This window comes from Typopeltis vanoorti, chromosome 23 (assembly GCF_054136105.1).
Source record: "Typopeltis vanoorti isolate ZY-2024b chromosome 23, IOZ_Tvanoo_1.0, whole genome shotgun sequence".
NCBI lineage: Eukaryota > Metazoa > Arthropoda > Arachnida > Uropygi > Thelyphonidae > Typopeltis > Typopeltis vanoorti.
Genome location: NC_143571.1, coordinates 4,115,567 through 4,137,469, shown reverse-complemented (window position 1 = coordinate 4,137,469; position 21,903 = coordinate 4,115,567). Strand labels below are relative to the sequence as shown.

Sequence of the window (21,903 nt, the reverse complement as noted above, 5' to 3'; positions counted from 1 at the left end):
ATCTTTGTCATTAAAGAAAATGGTGTCTGAATGCTTGAAAAGAATTAGAAAAGTTCTAAAATCAAAACTGAATGGAAGCAAACGTAACAGAAATCTATACAAGCCATTCCTGTAATCACATACACTACAAGGATAATTGCCTGGATACAAGCTGACAGAATAGGTGGAGAGGATGTTGCGAGTGGGAACACTGAATGTTGGATACATGACTGGAGGGGGAAGAGAGGTGGCAGACATGATGAGGAAGAGGAAGTTGAACGTTTTATATGTGCAGGAGACAAGGTGGAAGGGAGGAAAGGCAGAGGAACTGGGAGATGGATATAAATTGTTCTACTCTGGAGCGAATAACGAGGGAAGAAATGGTGTAGGAATTCTGGTGTGTGGCAGAATGAAGGGCAAAGTACTGGAAATGGGTAGAAGGAACAACAGATTCATGCGAATGAAATTGGGTCTTGGAGAAGAGCAGGTGGTCGTATTATGTGTATATGCCCCGCAAGTTGGCTTTACAGCAGCGGAGAAAGATGAGTTCTGGAACTTGTTAGATGAAGAAATGGGGGAACTGGAAGAAAACGAGATGGTGATTGTTGGAGGAGACTTGAACGGACACATAGGGAGACAGAATAGAGACTGTGAAAGGGTGCATGGTGGCCATGGAATCAGAATGATGGAGACCGGAATGACGGAAGTCCACAACCCTCTCTCCTGGAAGGAGAGAGGGTTGTGGACTTTGCAGTAGCATTTGATCTGGTAATTGTGAACTCATTTTTCTACAAGAGGGAAGAACATTTGATAACATTTAGGAGTGATAACAACAGTTCACAAATTGACTACATTTTGACTAGAAGAAAACATCTTAAGGTTGTGACAAATTGTTAAGTAATTCCAACAGATCAAGTAGCACAGCAACACCAACTGCTGTGTGCAGACTTTAAAATAAGATCGAAGATAAGAACCCTCTGGAAGCCATGGGACGAAGACAATTAAGTGGTTTCGCTTAAAAGAAGAGAGTGTGAGGAATCGTTTTAGGGAGAGGGTGTTAGAGAGGATTTCGGATGGACTGGAAAGTGTACAAGATTGGTGGAAACATAATTCAAAAGTAATCTTGAGCTGTGCAATCGAGGTGCTTGGTGAGACATCTGGAAAGATTAGAGAGCAGAAGGAGGGTTGGTGGTGGAATAATAATGTACAAGTGGCAGTGACAGCGACAGCTAAGAGGAAGGCAATGCAGAAGTGGGATGACTCAAGAGTGGAAGAGGACAGAGAGGTGTACAGAGAGAGAACGCAAGAAGCCAAGAGAGTTGTGGCACAGGCGAAGGCCATAGCATATCAAGATCTGTATGATCAATTAGAAACAAAGGAAGGACAGAGAAAAATTTACCAACTAGCCAAATGTAGAAATAAAGCAGCAAAGGACATTTTACATGTGAGGCAGATCAAAGATGCTGAAGGAAGAGTATTATGGAGGGATCTGGACATAAGAAACAGATGGAGAATATACTTTGAGGGACTTTTGAATGAGGAAAATGCAAGGACTCACAGAGAAGACTGGCAGCCTTCTGAGGGGATGGTGCAGAACATCAGTAGAGTGGAAGTGATGGACGCCATAAAGAGGATGAGGAATGGAAAATCAGTGGGCCCTGACAGGATTCCAGTGGAGGCATGGAAGGCACTGGGGGAAGAGGGAATTGACCTGCTGTGGGACCTGTTCATGAAAGTTTGCCAACAGGAAAATATACCTGAGGAATGGAGGGAAAGTACTCTTGTCCCCATCTACAAGAGTAAAGGGGATGCCCAAGACTGTAAAAATTACAGAGGAATAAAGTTGATGTCCCACACAATGAAAATCCTAGAAAGGGTTCTTGATGGAAGATTGAGGAAGGATGTGGAGATTGCAACGAAACAATTTGGTTTCATGCCTGGTAGATCAACAACAGATGCTATCTTTGGGTTACGGCAGATGATGGAAAAGTTTCGAGAGAAACAACGGGAGCTACATCTGGCATTTATTGATCTGGAGAAAGCATACGATAGAATGCCAAGGCAAGAAGTCTGGAGATATCTGAGGGAGAAGAAGGTTCTGGAGAAATATGTCAGGTTGGTGCAGGAGATGTACAGAAATGTGAAGACAAGTGTTCGGACCTGTCTGGGACAGACAGAAAGTTTTCAAGTAACAGTTGGCTTGCATCAAGGGTCAGCATTAAGTCCATTTCTGTTGAACATTATGATGGAGGTGGTGACGGAGGAGGTGAGAGAAGATGTGCCTTGGACAATGTTGTATGCAGATGACATCTTGTTGTGTGCAGATTCAAGAGAAGCGGGAACTAAACTGGAAAGATGGAGGAAAGTACTGGAAGAGAGAGGTATGATACTGAGCAGAAGTAAGACAGAGTATATGTGTTGCAAAGTGGACGGTGACCAGGAGACAGACTTGAAGCTGGAAGGAAATGTCATCAGGAAGGTGAGGGATTTTAAATACTTAGGTTCAACAGTGGAAGAAGATGGAGGAGCTGAGAAGGAAGTGGGATGCAGGATACGAATGGGTTGGAGGAACTGGAGGGAGATGGCTGGAGTGTTATGCGATAAGAGGGTGCCGATCAATCTGAAAAGCAGAATCTATAGGACAGTAGTGAGGCCAGCTATGATGTATGCTATAGAAACTGTGGCCCTGAGGAAAAATAACATCAGCAGGATGGAAGTAGTAGAGATGAGAATGCTTAGGTGGATGTACGGTGTGACCAGAAAGGATCGTCTGAGAAATGATTGTGAGGGGAACAGTGAAAGTTACGAACTTAGGAGCAAAGATACAGGAGAGGCAAGGTTGAGATGGTTTGGTCATGTGATGAGGAGGGAGGATGAATATGTGGGAAGAAGGGTCGTGCAGATGGATGTGCAAGGAAGGAGGAAGTGTGGCGGTCAAAGAAGAGATGGAGGAAGCTGGTAGAAGAGGACTTGAGGATGAAGAACTTGGATGTGGAGGAGACTCATCATCAACAGTGACCCCACCTAAGTGTTAGAAGCTGCAGAAGAAGATGATTTTGGTAAAATTGTTGCTAGTTAGTTCTGAACTGAATGTTTTGCCTGTATTGATTTATTCTGCTTTCATAGCAAATGATCCTTTTTGCTGTGGCCATAATTCTTTGTTTTAATTTTTCTGATACTTTTAAGGTTTTATCACTTTACTAGACTACTCTTGATCTTTTCCTTATTTAAGTTTTGCTTGTTTTATTATTTATTATTATTATTATTATTCAGGCTTCCATGGAGTCAAAAGACTCATCGTGGGAGGTCCTTCCTAGGAAACACACAGTCTATCAAGACTCATCGTGGGAGGTCCTTCCTAGGAAACACACAGTCTATCAAGACTCATCATGGGAGGCCCCTCCTAGGAAACATAGTCTAGCATACCACTCCTTACAATCATTGACCGTTCTCACTCTCACCACTCTATCAGGCAGTGCATTTCATGGTTCAACCACCCTCCATGTAAAGAAACCACTCCTCACCCTCTTGCTCACAGTTTCCTTTCATAATTTCCAGGGATGGCCCCTTGTCATAACTCCTTCCATCTGTTCAACCAAGCAAAAGAACTCCCCAATGTCAACCCTGTAACCACCTCTCAACAGTTTGAAAGTCTCAATTATATCACCTCTCCTTCTTCTATCTACCAAACTCTGCAGTCGACATTCCCTCAGCCGATCCTCATAATTAACATTGTATAGTCCTGAAACCATTTTTGTTATGTGAACCCTTTCCACAGTTAATTTATCCCCTTCAAATCCTGGGGACAAAATTTGAGAACAATAGTCTAAGTGTGGTCTGATCAGGGTCTTATACAACAGAATGATGACTCTTTTATCTCCGCAGGTCAGTGTCCTTCTCATTATTGCAGCAATCCTCTGTGTTACCTTCACCACTTTTGCAATATGTTCCCTGAATTTCAGGTTTCTATCAGTCGTCAACCCCAGATCATCTCTTGTCTCCCCTATTTCCTCCAGTATAGCTCCTCCCATAGAGTATGAATCGTCCCATCGATGTGTCCCAAACCTCAAGACCTTACATTTTGCTGCATTAAACAGACACCCCCATCTGTCTAGCTTATTCAAATCCTCTTGCAGGGGTACCACATCTGCACTATTACTAATAACCCTTCCCAGCTTTGCATCATCTGCAAACAACTGAATATTCCCCTGCAATCCACTGACAATGTCATTGATATAAAGGTTAAACAATATAGGTCCCAGTACTGAGCCCTGTGGGAACCCACTTGTAACGCTCTGCCTCCTTGAAACTGCCCCACCATACACAACTCTCTGGTACCTATCATACAGCCAATCCTGAATCCAGTTGACCAACATAACATCCAAACCCATGTGCTGCAACTTAAATATCAGCTTATAATGTGGCACAAATGCCTTTGCTAAATCCAAGAAAATGGCAGTACACTGGTGCCTTGGTTAACGATGGTAATCCGTTCCAGGATTACCATCATTAACCAAAACCGTCGTTATCCAAGGCACGATTCCCTATAAGATTTAAATGAAAATCGATTTATTTGTTCCGGCTCCTCCCCACTACCATAGTACATATTAAAAATGCAGATAAAACTAATTTAAAATATCATAAAAATATGGTAAATATCATTTATTTATTATACAGTAATATGTATTTGCTACAAAAAAAATTAACATTAATAAAATGAATTGTTCATGAAAATAGTTTTTAATTATCAATCTTCACCAGAAGGACAATTGGGCTCACTTTGGAGTTTTTTGGCAAATTGACCTGTAAAAAACATGTATAGGGTTGTTTGCTTCTGCCTCTTTTTTAAAATGTTTCTGAAAAACTGCATGGACTTTTCATTAAATAGATCTGCAGTTCTGATAACCTGAGATTTGTTTGGATTCCATTTCATAGCAACATTTTGAACTTCCTCCCACTTTGCCAAAACATTTTTGATTTCAGCAGTCGTAATTTATTCTTTCTCTCCATCCTCATCTTCAGATGAAATTTCCATTTCCTTTTCTTCACATTGCTGCTTGAAAAGTTCTTCTAGCTCATCAGTAGTCAGTTCTCGGTCATGCACCTCCAATAATTCTTCAACATCTTCTTCCTCTACTTCCAAGTTAAGATCATGAGCAGTTGACACAATATCCTTTACCAATTTGTGTCCTTCATCTGAAGTTTCTTCATTACCAAAGGAAGGACACAGTTTCCTCCATGCTGCTTTGAGACATTTCATTGTTACTTCTTGCCAAGCCTTTATAATTAGCGTAATTGCTATGACAATGTTGAATTCTTCCTTCCAAAATTTTCTTAGGGTTATGTTGGTAGCCTCGCACATTTCAAAGCACCTGGTAAAAAGTGCCCTTGTGTAAAGTTTTTTATAATTTGCAATTATCAGCTGATCCATAGGTTTAATCAGAGATGTAGTCTTGGGAGGAAGAAAAATAACCTTGATAAAATCTAATTCCTCTGGTAGCTCTTCTTGTATGTCTGTTGGATGGCCAGGTGCATTATCCAAGGTTAAAATGGCTTTTGGAGGCAGATTGTTTTGCTCAAGATAATCTTTGACAGTTGGTCCAAACACTTCACGAATCCAGTCTCTAAATTCTATTCTTGTGACCCAGGCTTTTCTGTTAGGCTTCCACAAAATGCCGAGATTGGATTTAGAGACATTGAACTTTTTGAATGCTCGGGGATTCTCTGAGTGGTAGATTAACATTGGTTTTACCTTGCAGTCTCCACTTGCTATTGCTGCTAAAAGCAATGTTAACCTATCTTTCATTGGTTTATGCCCAATACAAAGAACATATTGTCACCTGAAAATAAAAGTAAAAGTTCAAAAAAAACCTTTTTGAAATAAAAGTTAACAGTTAAAACCTGCAATTTTTGACTTAGTGCATTTTGCTTGTAAGGTGACGATATTAGATACAGCACTTACCGTAATATACACTGATTAGCAGCTTATAGATACAACGATTATTATATATATGAGATTTGATTTTGCCTTTTGATGGCAAATGAGCAGTGACATGCACCCGCTGATTTATTGTCTATATGAAGCAACACAAAAAATAAATGCTTAAATACTCATTTTCATCATAAAATACATTTATAGCCACAAATTTTAAAATAACGCACAGTACACTACAAGAAAAGAAACAATAAACGGAAAACGTAAACAGCTGGCTACGATGGGTCAAACATATCTGAGCTTCACAGCCATGCCGTGGCTGTTCTCTATTCGACAATATCTTCCTGCGCGTGACTGAGTGCGATTGGAAAATTCCAGTTTTTTAGATTGGATAGAGGTTCAAATAATCGAGAGTCGTTAACCAAAGCCTGTGTCATTAACCAAGAGATTTTTTCTTACAGCCACTCGTCATTAACCAAGTACGTCGTTATCTGAGACCATTGTTAACCAAGGCACCACTGTATTTGCCTTTCCCTCATCTACTGCTCTTGTAACTTTATTATAGAAGGCTAGCATTTTACTAATACAAGAGTGCCCCTTCACAAATCCTTTTAAACTCTTTAAAGTAACAATTGAAAGAATTTAAAACAAGCAAAAATGCTAATTTGATTCTAAACGTAATTTCCATTTTGGTTAATTCATCTTTTTATCGTATATTGTAACATCTTTTATCGGCTTTGTTTCAGTGTTGGTAGTCACATTCTTTGTCTGGTACTCTGCATTTGTTCTATAATCATCTCTCAATTCTTGTTTAGTATTTAAGCGATCCAGTTATTATTTGGATTACCTGTATTCAAGAAATTTAACTGAAGTATTTTTTTCCACAGACCTTGCAGCTGCCTCAAGTTCTTGCTGGAATTCCATGGCAATCTGTCTTTGCAGTTTTCAAAACATTTTTCATACTTTTTCTTATATTTTATACAAATTTTCATACATTTTGGTATCGTCTTGATGCTGGATTTGATTTGTGCCAGGATTGTGAGCTAAGAACTGCATTTGCTTTCATGCAGTTCTTAGCTCACAGTTTCATCCACCCATTATATAGTATATGATCCTATGCATCATATACTATATAATGGATGGTAGATGGAATTGGTGTGGTTGGTGAATTGAGTGGTGGAGACAGAGTTGTAGAGTAGGTGCCCTCCCTGGAGGTGTCATGCAATGATGATAATAATAATAATATATCTTATGGTGATGAAAGTCGGCATTTCCCTAATGGTTGTGACTTGCATATTCTCTTTGTATTAAACACTAATTGAAAGGATGATGTTGCTTTAATGACAAAAGATTAGGTCTGTTTAGTTCAGTGCAAGACATTTAAAGCCTAATGTATGTTACATGTTTGATTTTTTTTTTTTTTTTTAAATTCACAAATGTAGAAAAAGCATGCTTGAGTAAGTAGCCACTACTTGAAAGTTCAGGATATGAGATCCTATGCATAATAAAAACCTGCAGAGTTAATTTCATTAAACTTTGCTTTCAGTGAAGTATCAATGACTGTTCTATTTGATTATCTATTCTTCTTTCACTCAAAAAAAATTTGTTTGATCCATAACTATTTAAATAGATTAATTTCATATCCAGTTATTCGTATGATAAGAAATAGTAAAATATGATCTTAATTCAGTTTGGTAGCTTTTAAGATGTTCTTTAATGGCATTAAGGAAATTTTTGGAAAATCATTTAAAAGTGGAAATTGGTTATAATCATTCTTATTAAAACATTTGAAACCACAAATTCAGTTTTCTTAAAAATACTTAAGTCCATATAAGTAGCACGAGAAGTTGTTAAATTTATCATCTGTCAAAAAAGCTTTATGTAGAAATCACATTATCATAAGGCTAACAAATAGCTGAGTATTTTTGCCACCAGAGTCAGCACACTTCAGAATGAAGAAGTAAATTTTTATTACTGTCCATTTCATTACACGCTCTACAAAAAATACAAGAATTCAGTGGTCAAGATTTTATAAAATTAATTATTTAGACAGCTTCATCCATAATGCACTTCAACGCTGATGGCATTCCTTTAATAATTAGTCTGTGTTATGAATACTGCACCACACTTTAGATGCTATGGTTCACATGTATGTAAGTATTTGTATCTACCAGATCTTGCCATCAGTTCCAATTCCTACACATTTTGTTAATTTTTCTTCAAAGCAGTTGATTTGCACAGTCATTTATAATAGTAAATATAACTTCACTTCTTTTTTTTTTATAAAGGTCATTAAAGTTTTGCAAATAATAAATCTTCATTAAATACTAATTAGTTATTATTACAGGACATATACTAATGCTCCAACCATTTAGTGATGTCTTCATCAAACCTTACCATTTTCATTGCAGCTGAATGAATGAGGTCTTATTCACTTATGGTAGGAGACTTTTTTGCTGTCCGTATTGACATATTAATTGTATTATAACACATCATATCATATCCATATGATATATAATAATGCAGCTTTTTCATTGTTGTTCCTTTAAAAACATTTGTTAATGTTTTTCTCTATTTATGCAGTTCATGCTTTCTCACTTAAAAAAAAAATATATATATATATATATATTATTATAATTCATTTTTACTCGGTGGGAAATATTATTAAAAAGTTTTAATGACTGATACCGAGAGATAAAGACATGACATGGCATATTTGAAAAGATACTACTAGTTTACTAGTTTTATTGAATTGATCAACATCTTCAGGTATCACAATCAAAGAAATATATATAAAAAATTACAGAGACTTAAAATTGCATTAACAAAACAAGTACAAAAGACAGTAGCATGTTAGAAAACAAAATGCGAGCTTGAGTTCCAAATAAATGTAGACTACGTGCTGTCACGAGTGCGCCAATACTGAACAGAGGCAACGTGTGACACCGCGTAGTCTACATTTATTTGGAACTCAAGCTCGCATTTTGTTTTCAAACACGCTACTGTCTTTTTACTTTTACTTGTTCTGTTAATGCAATTTTAAGTCTCTGTAATTTTTTATATATTTCTTTGATTCTGATACCAGAAGATATTGATCAGTTCAACGAAACTAGTAGTATCTTGAAATATATCATGTCATCTCTTTATCTCTCGGTATCAGTCATTAAAACTTTTTAATATATATATATATATATATATATATATATATTTTTTTTTTTTTTTTTTTTTTTCAGAATTCATTTTTACTCAGTTAGAATATTATGAAAAAGCTTTAATAACTGATACTGAGAGAAAAAAAGATGACTTGGTATATTTGAAAAGATACTACTAGTTTACTAGTTTCGTTGAATAGATCAACATCTTCAGGTATCACAATCAAAGAAATATATAAAGAATTACAGAGACTTAAAATTGTAATAACAGAACAAGTACTACAAAAAAGACAGTAGCATGTTTGAAAACAAAAAACAAGCTTGAGTTACAAACAAACGTATACTACACACTCACGACAGTGCGTTGTTTTTGCCAGGGAACCAGGGCAAACAGCGAAAAGTCAGCTACCGGAACAAATCTGAAAACACATCCCAACTCAACAACACCAGAGTTAAAGATCGGTACTATCAACATAAGAAGCCTGAATGGCTAAGAAATGGAGCTAGCTGGGAAATTAGATAAGTACCAGATCTACATAATAGGGGTGACTAAAACAAAAAAGACAAAACCTGGTGAGATGTTTCTGAGCAATAAATACAAAATGTTATATTCAGGCAATGACAATCAAGGAAATGAAGGAGTAGCCATAGTATTCAACACTAAATATGAGGCTAATATTCTTGAATTGCAAGCAGTCTCAAGTAGAGTGATGTGGGCAAATATCAGAATGGGAAACTGGACAATGAGACTTATTTGTGCCTATGGTCCCACAGGAGATTCTACTAAGGTAGAAGTGGAGAAATTTTTTGAGGCTTTAGAGAAAGCAACTGATACAATGAAAAAGGAAAAGTTGGTGCTTGTTGGGGATCTAAATAGCAGAGTAGAAAATGATTGTCAGATATAGAAAAATATTTGGTGAAAATTTGCAGAAAAGAGCAAAGCTAAGAATAATGCCAAATACTTGTTGGATTTCTGCTCAGGACATGGACTGGTTATTACTAACACCATGTTCCAACATAAAAATGTGCACAAATTCACATGGAGAGAAGAGACAAGGAATTAAAAAAAAAAGTCTCGTTGACAATGCTGTTGCTGATAGTGATGTTATCTTCGACACCAGAGTGTACAGAGGATTTGAAATTGGAAGTGAATTTTATATTGAATTACATGTTATAAGAATAACATGTAAGAAAGTTTTAAAGTGAATAAAAGTTGAGCAGCTCTCAGATGTGAGCTGTAGACTAAAATACACAAAGATTATTGAAGAAAAAATGAAAGAGTTTGAGAAAAGGAACCAAACCTTGGAGATTCAGTGGCAAGCCTTGAAGAAAATCCTGAATAATAATTCAGCCAGAGAGGTATGTGGTGAGGTTGTCTGAGGATAAAAAAATCAGAACTCCATGGTGAACACAGGAAGGAAAAGAAGAAATCATATCAAAAGTTCCTGGCAAATAAATCTGCTTGTGCTCTTAGAGAATACAGAGACAAATGCAAGAAAGCTAAACACTGTGTAAAACTTACTGAGCAAAAGTCATGGGAGGACTTTGGCAAGATCATAGAAAATAAATATCGATACGGTGGCAAAATAATCTGGAGGTTGTTGAAGAAGCTTAGAAATGGAGGAAAAAGTGCTGTAAAAGAAGTTAGAGATGATAAAGGTAACATGAAAATGGAGGAAAAAAGATATCCTTGAAGTATGGAGTAATTACTTTGAAAAATTGCTAAATGAAACCAGCAGTGATAAAAAAAAAAAAAAAAAACACTGAATAGGCATACAGTCAGGAATACATATCCATGCTTGAAGTAGAAAAAGTTATCAAAGGTTTGAAACGTGGAAAGGCAGCAGGAGTAGATGATATTCGACCAGAAATGCTGAAGTATGGTGGTTATAAAGGTCTTATAGTGGCTGCACTGCATAGTTCAGAAGTCCTGGATAGAGGGACGAATTGCCGATGATTGGAGTAGAGCTGTCATAGTATCCATATGTAAAAAGGGAAATAAAACTGCATGTGAGAATTACAGAGATATTTCCCTACTGAGTGTTCCTTGTAAGATTTATGCAAGTATACTTGAGAAACGGTTGAGAAGAATTGTGGAAGAAAAGCTTGGTGAAGAACAAGCTGGATTCAGACCAAATAGAGGCTGTCTGGATCATATCTTCGCTTTATGACAAATAGTTGAAAAATCATGGGAATATAACAAATACAGATGATACAGAGGGGCCAAGAGAGAAGCTATTCAATATGCTCAGTTATATGGGGTCAGTAGGACATTATATCAAGCAATACTTAGTCTTTATTTGAGTTGCAAATCAGCAGTTAGAATTGAAGGAAGTACAGGAAGATTGTTTAATGTTAAATCTGATGTCAGACAAGGATGTACATTATCCTCTCTGATATTCGTTATCTATATGGATCACATTATGAAGGAAAGTGGTATTAAACCTGATATCAAAATTGGAGATGTTAATGTCAGTTCTTTGCTTTATGCAGATGATGTTATACTACTAAATAAATCTGCTACAAGTCTGCAAGTTTCCATGACTAAATTGAATAACTGTCGTAATAGATATGGTATGAATGTCAGCAATAAAAAGACAAAGACAATGAAAATAGGTAGAAACATTGAAAATATCAACTGTATTGCGAATGGAGAACTTATATTTCAGCTACTTAGGCACAATTTTTAGTGAAGATAATAATTTTTATTATTATCTTCATAATTTTTAGTGAAGAAAGAAATAGACAACAGAATCAACAAAGCTGGTATGGTAGGAAGTCAGTTGAATAAATTCATATGGAATAAGAGAGAAATTAGTTGGAACACTAAATTAGCTATATACAAGACAGTGTTCAAACCAGTTTTAACTTATGAATCTGAGAGCTGGGTTAGAAGTAAAACACTTGACCAAAGACTAGAGAAGACTGCAGATATGAGAGTCCTGAGAAAGATTAGAGGCTTGAATAGATGGCATCAATGGCAATATCATATTAAAAATGAAGATATTAGGAAAGAACTTGACATTGTCAGCATCCAGGAATGCGTTAGCAGAGCTGATCTCAGGTGGTATGGTCACTTAAACAGAATGGGCGAGGAAAGATTATCAAAACAAGTGTTCTCTGCCAGGTTGGCAGGAAAACGCCAGGAGGAAGACCAAGATATAGGTGGATTGTTACGGTACAAAGTGCCTTAGACGATAGAAATATAAGATCTGATAATGTTCGAGTCTTGACAAGTAACAGACTGATTTGGAGGAAAATTGTAGATAGGAAGTTAGTAATGATGTAAATTTTTCATCTAGTATTATCATATCCTGTACACCCCTTGAGGGTACATGGCAGGAATTTGATGATGATGATTTGTGTATATTTTATGGTAGTAAATGATAAAATAGAATAGCATCTACATCAGTGGTTCTTAACCGGCGTTGCCCGGAACACTTGTGTTCTGTGAACTGGTTACAAGCATTTTGCCGGTGGAAGATGTCACATGACACATTTCTGAATGTAATTGACTAGTCTGTATAAAAATGTCAAGGGAATTATTTCCATTATAACAGAACAATTAACAATATTGAAAGAAAAGATTTCAAGTTACTTTCCTTCCTTAAATATACACAATTATTGCCTGATACGAAATCCATTTGGCACAGCTAATACATTGAGTTGTGAATTTACAAGAAGAAGAACTAGTTACCTTGTCAACGGATCGTACTCTAAAAATTAAATTCTCTGAAATAACTCTTGAGGAATTTTGGATTTTTGTGCAAGCTGAATACCCGGCTCTCTCTACAAGGATGCTTGAAATTTTGTTACAATTTTCAACTTAATATTTCTGTGAGCTCGGTTTCTTATTAACCCATATAAAAACTAAAAAGCATGAAAGACCTGCTAGTATACACAAAGAGATGAGGATAGCTTTTTAACACATACACTGCTCAAAACAATTAGGGGATATTTTAAATCTTCTGTCAGATAATTATAAATTTCTGCAAATAATTATAACTATTGGATACTTTATACATGAATAAATATTTCTTACTTATGGAGAGGGTGCAGTTGATGAGATATTGTTTAAATAATTGATATTTATTACATATTTAACAAATTATACATTATAGTGTGAAATAATTTTAACAAGAATAACAAAAATATCCCCTAATTGTTTTGAGCAGTATATTAGAACCTGATATTGCTGAAATCTGTAAAAAGCCGACAAGCTCAAATATCACATTAAAATAAGTTCCATTTTTATAAAAGGCAAGTCCATGCTTATTTTTATTGTTAGTTTTATGACCCTAATGCTTTTGGTGTTTTCCAAAATTTCTTATAATCAGAAAGTGTTCCGTGACTTCGACAAGGTTAAGAACTACTGATCTACATATTTTATGCATTCATGACACCTAATGTTTTCGATATTTGTAGGCTATGTGATTTGTCTGCAAGTTTTTTTCAAATTATAGAAATCTCTAAAAAAATTTTCCAGTATATTTATTCAAAAAAAAAAAAAAAAAAAAAAAAAAAAAAAAAAAACACATATAAGTGAACCCTTGAAGTTCAAATTACATGCTTCAAGGGTCAACTGTATTTCTGGTTCAGATGACTATTAATCAACCAAACTTTCATTTACCGATCACTTTATTTCATTATTTTTTACTTTGTGAATTTAAATTGCCTAGTTTCAACTACTGCTCCACAATTTTAAATGTATTGATTTTATTATATAATTTTAAAGAAATTGCAAAAAAAAAACCAGAAAAGTTTGACACAAAAAATCTGCGATTTACTAACATAAAATACATATAGGATTGAACGTGAAGAAATATACGGTGTGGCCACTAGGAAAAACAGTGAATTTACTGTTAACTGTAACACCTGATCAAATGTTTAGTTTGACATGCACATAAAGTTGTTCATTCCTTGCCGACTATGCTTGCTCACAAACTAAAAAATATTTAATAAGAAATAGCAACTGAGAAAGTGTCTATTATATATAGTCCTATTTGCAGCAGCAACAACAATGAAACTGAAATCTTGATATCCTAATTTTGGGAAATACTAATCTAAGTAATTGTTAGTCCTTGCCATAAAGAATGATTTGTGAGAAACATTCTTCATGAAAAGTAATTCAATATGTTCTGTGGTCCTCACATTCCTTGAAAGAATTGTTTATTCCAATTCCTTAACCAAGACGTGTATTTTGCTAGAAATTATGTAATGTAATGTTAGGCTGTCATTTCTTTGTAATTGCACTGTGATTTAATAAAATGGTAGTTTCTCATTCTGAAAGCCACCATATTATTAAAATAATTCTGAATCGTTTTATTTGACAAGTTGGTCATTATTTTTTTTTTTATTTTAGCATTGGCAAAAGTAAAAAAAACAGAGAGCTATGGGTAATTGAAATTGGAGAAAATTCATCTATGATTGAAGTTCGCTTCTCTGCTGGTTTGCATGGTGATCAGTTAGTCACAACTGAGATTCTTCTCCAGTTTGCTCAGTACATTGTCACTCATTATGGTAAAGACACTGCAATAACTGATGTGAGTACTAATAAATACTTTCTGCATTTAATCATTCCACTCAGTAATTGAAATTTTCCTGAAATAAAAAAAAATATGCAAATCGTCATAGAAAAGATATTGTTTTTTAAAAATTTAATTGGAATGTTTATGGTATTTTTATTTTGTCTAAAGCTAATTTTATTAGTTTATTTAAGATTCATCTAAATTTGGTGGCTAGTAGTGATTTATTTTACAGGAAGGATGAAATACAGTTAATAGATACCTAGTTAAATGTATTTGTGTTATTTTCTTAATAAGTATATGGAAAATTTTTAAATAATTGTATCAGTTTAAGTGTATATGATGATAACATGTTATTTGCAATTAACTGAGTAATAATAAATAACTATTAGTGTTAAATGTAATTCTAGGAAACAAAATGTCACTGGCAGTCCCATATGTTCCCAGGCTGATATACCAGCCTTGTTGGCCAACTGGATAGTGCCTTTGCCTTCCAACCAGCAGGCTCTGGGTTCACATCCACATTGTGCATTATTTATTACACCCTCCATGGAGTCAGCAGACTCATCTTGGGATGTTCATTCAGCTGACAACATATTTATCATAGCAAATCTTAAAATCCTTAATTACTCCATGCAATAATAACTTATTCCAGTAATGTGTTCCATTCACTCACAATTCTTCACGTAAAAAATCTACTCCTTGTACCCTTCTTTACTACACTCTTACATAACTTGCAGTGATGGCCTCTGGTCCTTCCTTTTCACTTTCTAGTCTTTTTATAATCCTTTATGGATTAATCCAATAAAATCCTACTCACTAACTTAAATATCTCTATCTTATGAGAATTTCTAACACCTGTTTTCCTATCCACCAAACTTTACAATTCACATTTCTTTAACCTCTCTCCATAGCCAACATTTCAGAGTCTTGATATTATTGTAGTCACTCATCTCTCGACCCATATATCACTCTCACAAGTAGGTTCTGCAACCTCACAGAGGTTGCAGAATCTATTATAGGAAATTAATGCCATGCAAAACCAGGATTTGAGAAAAGGAATCCATTGATCTTTTTTTGAATTAAAAAAAAAAAAAGAGCTAAAAGTTATCTTGAAAAGGGAGGATGGGATCAGGGAAAAGACTCTTCCAGTAAACAGACGTGGGATGGATGGGAATAGAAGATGAATTCCCATTCATCTACCTCTGTTTACTTCCAGTAAACAGAGGTAGATGGATGGGAATAGCCAATTTTGTGGGTTAATAGTTGAACTATAAATTGATGTTAGACAGCTGTTACTTATGTTGTTGTGGGTTTAGCATAAATGGAGAATGGATGCCAAGTTCTGCCTAGCAACACTGTGAGAAAAATCATGACTTAGGTCAACTGCTCTGTTTTGGACATCATGAAGGAAGAATTTCTAGAGAGAAATATTTGGTGCAACATCCCGAATATGATAGTAACAATCTTAAGGAAACAAAGTAGTTTGGCTATATAAAGATTATCTGTTAGGAGATTTGCCTGTACATTTAAAAAGAAAGCTATTTGATATGCATTATTGCATATCAAATAGCTATCAAATGCTTACCTGTGGAAGTGAAACATGGGCAATCACCAAAAAATAGAAGACAGGCTGTGTTCCTCTTGTTTTTTGAGAATTTAGGTTTATTAGAAAGATGCCTACTGTAGGCATCTTTCTAATAAATCTAAATTCTCAAAATATTGTTAATAATTGCTTAATATTGTTAAGAATTTAAAGCTTCTAAATGGAGATGGGCTGACCATATTAGTAGACAGACAAAATTAAGCACCAAGTGGATACCAAGAGAAGAAAAGGTCACCAAAGAATGATATGGAGGAATGATCTACAAAGATTTCACATGAGATGGTAGATGTTGGCTAAAGACAAGAACTGGAAAGTTAAGTGGAATGGGAGGGAGGGAGGGATGGGGTATATCTATAGTACATGGAAACAGGCTAAAGAAGAAGTAACTAGACAGATGAATGAAAAAGGATGTCATGTTGTTTTTGAGACTGAGGATGCTGTCATTTTTTGCCAGGAAAATATAGAGGTACGTGTCTAACTTGAGAGAACTAATCTCGACTCTTGAGCTTAGTGTTATCAAAGGTAATGGGAAAGAAAATATTTTTTGGTTTGGAGAGGTGGGGGGGAAGACAGATGCACTAAAGGAGAAATGAAGAATGCTATCATCAGCAAAATGTAGTGGTAAAATAACTATCACTTTATTATTTTATAATTTTTAAAAAATTATATTTTATAATTTTTAAAAAATTATATTTTATAATTTTATAATAAAGTGACAGCAGAATTGGATAAAGGTAATGGCTATACCATGATACTGCTTGACTTTGCCAAGGCATTTGACAGAATATCACATGGAAAACTATTACAATAACTGGAGAGGATTGGTATGGATATGAGGCTAGTAGCATGGATAGGGGATGGCTGATGGACAGACACCAGATAGCAGTATAGGGTGGGGTGGCGTCTAGGAGAATTATGGTGACTAGTGGAATACCTCAGGGTTTGGTACTAGGGCCATTACTCTTTAATTTGTATATCAATGACATAGGAAAGATTTAAGATGGAGTATCGAGTTGTTTGCTGATGATGCAAAACTGGAAATATTAACAGTGATAAGATGATGTTGATATCCTGCAGAATGATTTAAATAAATTGGCACTGTGGGCAATGGATAATGATTGTCAATTTAATGTTGGAAAATGTAAGGTTATGCACTTTGGGTTGAAAAGGTTGCATACGGTGTATCATATTGATGGTATTGGTTTGCAGGAAATTGATGAGGCTAGGGACTTGGGGATAATGGTGGCAAAGAGTTAAAGTTCAAAGGGCATATTGCAAAAGTTGGTAAAATAGCTCAATGAACTATTTGGATGTTGATAAACACACTAACAAGTAAAGATAAGGAAGTTATTGTCCTTCTTTATAAGGCTATGAGACAGCCATATCTTGACACACAAATTTGCACAGATTTGGTCACTGAGTTTCTGGGGACCAAGAGGTGGTTGAAAAAATTCAGAGACAAGTGACCAAGGTGGTGACAGGTCTGTGGAATACTCCCTATGAGGACAGTTGAAGGTTTGTGCATTACAAAGTTTAGTCGATTGTCAGTAAAGAGGGGACATAATAGAAACTTTTAAGATGTTAAAAGGGTTATATAGAATTGAGAGGATTATCAGTTAGTTCTTTCCGACAGCATGGCCTCCTCGATCCCCGGACATCATGTGACTTTTGGCTGTGGGGGGTATTTGAAATCCATTGTGTATGTTGGTGGCATTCCCAACTTGCATGTCTTGAAAGAACATAAAATGGGCTGTTATGAACATCCACTCCGGCTCCTTACGCTCAGCTGTAGAGCATGTTGTACACAAGAAAGGTCAGCACATTGAAAATTGTGTATGTGGTCCAGAGGACCCTGATTCTGATGAATAAAACATTAATTCCTGTGAATTCAATCACTACATTAATTTCTGTCTCTCTCGCAAGTTGTTGTTTTAGTTTAATTATTATTATTATCATTGTAATGCGCCACATATCCAGCTGAAATGAGTGACGCAGTTGTCGCTTATACTGTCAAAATGTTATTTCATTTTATCTGCCTTTAATGTAATTATCCACTTATTTTCGGCTCCGCCAGCACCGAAATTTCTCCTGTTGGCGACTTTTGGTACTAAATCTTTTTTTTCTTGGAAATCATCTCCCCATGCCTTCAAAAGTCTAAATATATTTGATATCATTTCGTTTATTGGTTTTAGCTACAGATGATGGCCATCCTGTATACATAAATGATGCAATATTGGGATGTGTCCTTGGAGTTCAACGAATAAATAAGACACAGAGGCCGTTGTTCAACTAATGAGCCATTTTAATAAGAGCTGTCAATCTAGTGTATGCAGCACTGAGCATAATGCTACCCTTTCTCTGGATGAAGAAACTCAGGTTTATGAGGAGGAGGTATCAGAGTTATTCCATAAAGTGAATAAGAATTCAGGAACAAGGGCTGATGGAATATTAACATAGATGCTAAATGAGTATTCAGATGACCTGGCTGCATAATTTGAGACTCTGGAGACAGGTGTGGAAAGAATGCATGATAATCCCATTGCACAAGGATGGTGCAAAGACTAATGTATTTAACTATTGACCTATCATCATCTCTGAAGTGATGGCGAAGATTTTGGAAAGAGTTTGCATACAGAAATGGGTTAACAGGGAAGGTTATGTTTGAGCCACTCGCTCACATTTTATATGAGCAATTATTGTCTAACCCATACCATTGGGTTAGACAGTGGAAAAGAATACACCATAATATTTTTGGACTTTGCTAAGGCTTTTGACAGGATGCATCATGAAAGATTGTTGCATAAATTGAAGAAGATGGAACTGTATTATAAACTATTAGCATGGATGAGATGTGGCTGTTTACTGATGATGCAAAGTACAGTGGAAAGGGTGCAAAGGAGAGAGAGTGTTCAAGATGATATTAAGACTGTGTAATGTAGATTATTAGGACAGATTGAGAATTTGTGGACTGCAGACATTTGCAAACAGGAGAAAGAAGGGTGATACGATTGAGACTTCGAAACTTCTGAAAGGATCATACAGAGTACAGGTAAATGGAATTTTCATTTCATTGACAGTGGGGAAAGGATTAGAAAGCATCCATGGAAGTTGAGTGTCGATATAGTCAAGAAAGGGGTGAGACTTAGATTTTTCTCTGGTAGTGTGTTTGAAGGTATAATTGCCTTTGGAAGTGTAAGTCAGGTAGTGTGAATGAATGAATTCAAGAAAGGATGTGATAGGGAATGTTAATTTGTGGCCTCCTTCACTGAGTCATTGACTCCTGAAGGTCTCTGGTAATGATACTTTTTTCCAGCATGAAACATGACTGGTCCTTTCTTTTAGTGTTACACAGTGATCAGCATTCATTTTAGTAAAATTATGGAGACTACAACTGTGTTAGGAATAATTACTTTAATTTCCCAACATTAAATTTCTAACAGTAAGCCAAAATGAAAATTATTTGATCAATCATTATTCTACTGGCCTGACTTATAGTGGGGAAAAAAAAAAAAAACCTACATCAAAGTTATATTCTATTTAGAAAAAGATGTTGAAAGTTTTTTCACTCGGTTAGACTATAAAGTATATATTTAGTTTAATCCTTTATCCAAGTGTAAGCAAACAAAGTTTGCACCTGAAGTATCTTCATGACTGGGGCAACTTGTGGTAAAGGTGGTATAAGTTCCCATCACTTGCCTTAGTATCTTCCATAATGCAAAGCACATCTCCTTGCGGACATGTATAATGCTATGTATTAAGGAAAGGGCCACCACCCAGACCTGTTTCGACCTTTATTGGCAACTGATATAGGTAAATATGACTTCTCCATTACTTCCACCTTGATATCACCACCACTGTGTCTGGTTCCCACTAATAAGACCTCATTTCGACAAGGTCGAAACCAATCTGGGTAGTGACTCTTCCCTTAATGCATAGCATTATACATGGCCGCAAGGAGATGTGCTTTGCATTATGGGAGATACTAAGGCAAGTGATGAGAACTTATACCACCTTTACCGCAAGTTGCCCCAGTTCTGAAGATACTTTAGGCGCAAACTTTGTTTGCTTACACTTGGATAAAGGATTAAACTAAATATATAATTTATATTCTATTTATAATATCATCAGAGAACAAATTCATATAGACGGTTTTAATAGAGCAAAGTAGTGGCCTAATCCTCCACTGGCCCACCCTGGAATATGCCACAATCATTACACCTGTAATTTGCCTTATGTAGGGATGCACAATTCTTATCAAAAAAAAAAAAAGAAAATAAACGGCATATTAAATTTAATAATTATGGTAAATCTGGCCTTTCTGATCATGCCCCAGATACTCTACATAGAATTGACTGGAAAGGTTCATGTTTACATCACACCAAAATATAGTATGAGCATAAATTTAAGGAAGCCTGTGAAATTCTTATCAACCGCCCTAATCTTAACAATAATGGTGGTCTAAAAATCCCAAGAATATGTATTACACATATTCTACCCACTTAACATTTTGATCTAAAACTTAATTATAAATAGGACTGTAAGCAATCCAGGATCATAACTCTCTTGTTAAAGTATGCATTAGTTCACTACTTTGCTGTATTAAACCTATCCATATGAATTTGTTCTCTGATGATGATGATATAAATAGAATATAGCTTTGATGTAGTTTTTTCCCCCCAATAGAGGTCAGGCCAGTAGAATAACGATTGATCAAATCATTGTCACTTTGGCATACTGTTAGAAATGTAATGTAGCTTATTCTGGTATATATTTATATATGTGTATACTCCAAATTATGACCTTAATAATATGAAGGTCTAAATGTCATGAAATTAAAATACAGGTATCCCTTGATTAATATGATTAATTAATCCCTCGATTACCATGTATATCAAAATCGCAGTAATCAAATATAATAATCAATGGTAAAAATTACAATTCATCCATGATCGACTGCTGTATTAATAATTTGTTTTATGTGGTACTCTTTTAGGAAAGATAAAAAATGAATGCAAAGTAATTCTAGTAGCAAGGCTTATACGTTGGTCATACATAACTGGTAATTAGCTTACGGAATTAACAACATATATAAAGATATTAATTAAAGGCAACTTTAATGAATAACTTCTATATTTCGGATACGTCACGTTGCCATCTTCAGGAACATAAAAATACGGTATGTGCATGCAGGCACTAACAAAGCAAACAAGGAAGAAAGCAAGAAACTAATATTGTTCCTAAAGTCCTAACGAACATTAGGACTTTAGGAACAATATTAGTTTCTTGCTTTCTTCCTTGTTTGCTTTGTTAGTGCCTGCATGCACATACCGTATTTTTATGTTCCTGAAGATGGCAACGTGACGTATCCGAAATATAGAAGTTATTCATTAAAGTTGCCTTTAATTAATATCTTTATATATGTTGTTAATTCCGTAAGCTAATTACCAGAATGCAAAGTAAAATGTTTAATAAATGCTTGTACCTACATTAGTTACTGCAATTTTTTATCAAAAAAGTTATCAATAATGATTTGGACAGTTTTAGTTTTTTTTATTATCAGCATAAATTCTTAAATAACAAGCACAGTGACTCTCTAGACCTCGGCAAACAAGCATTCTTCGATTAATATCTGGATCCATATCCATTACTTGCTGCTTAAACAATTCTAAACTACGAAATATTCCATCCAGTTCTTTGATTGTTATC

General features: G+C 35.4%; 1 protein-coding gene across 1 annotated transcript in view; it reads left to right on the top strand.

Annotated features, from left to right (window-relative positions):
* Positions 1–21,903, top strand: part of LOC150093582 (carboxypeptidase D-like) — a 506,393-nt gene that overhangs the window by 335,478 nt on the left and 149,012 nt on the right. Inside the window, exon 17 of the mRNA XM_090413049.1 lies at positions 14,429–14,609. Coding sequence (XP_090269175.1) covers positions 14,429–14,609 — 181 coding nt within the window. The remainder of the gene's footprint in view (positions 1–14,428; positions 14,610–21,903) is intronic.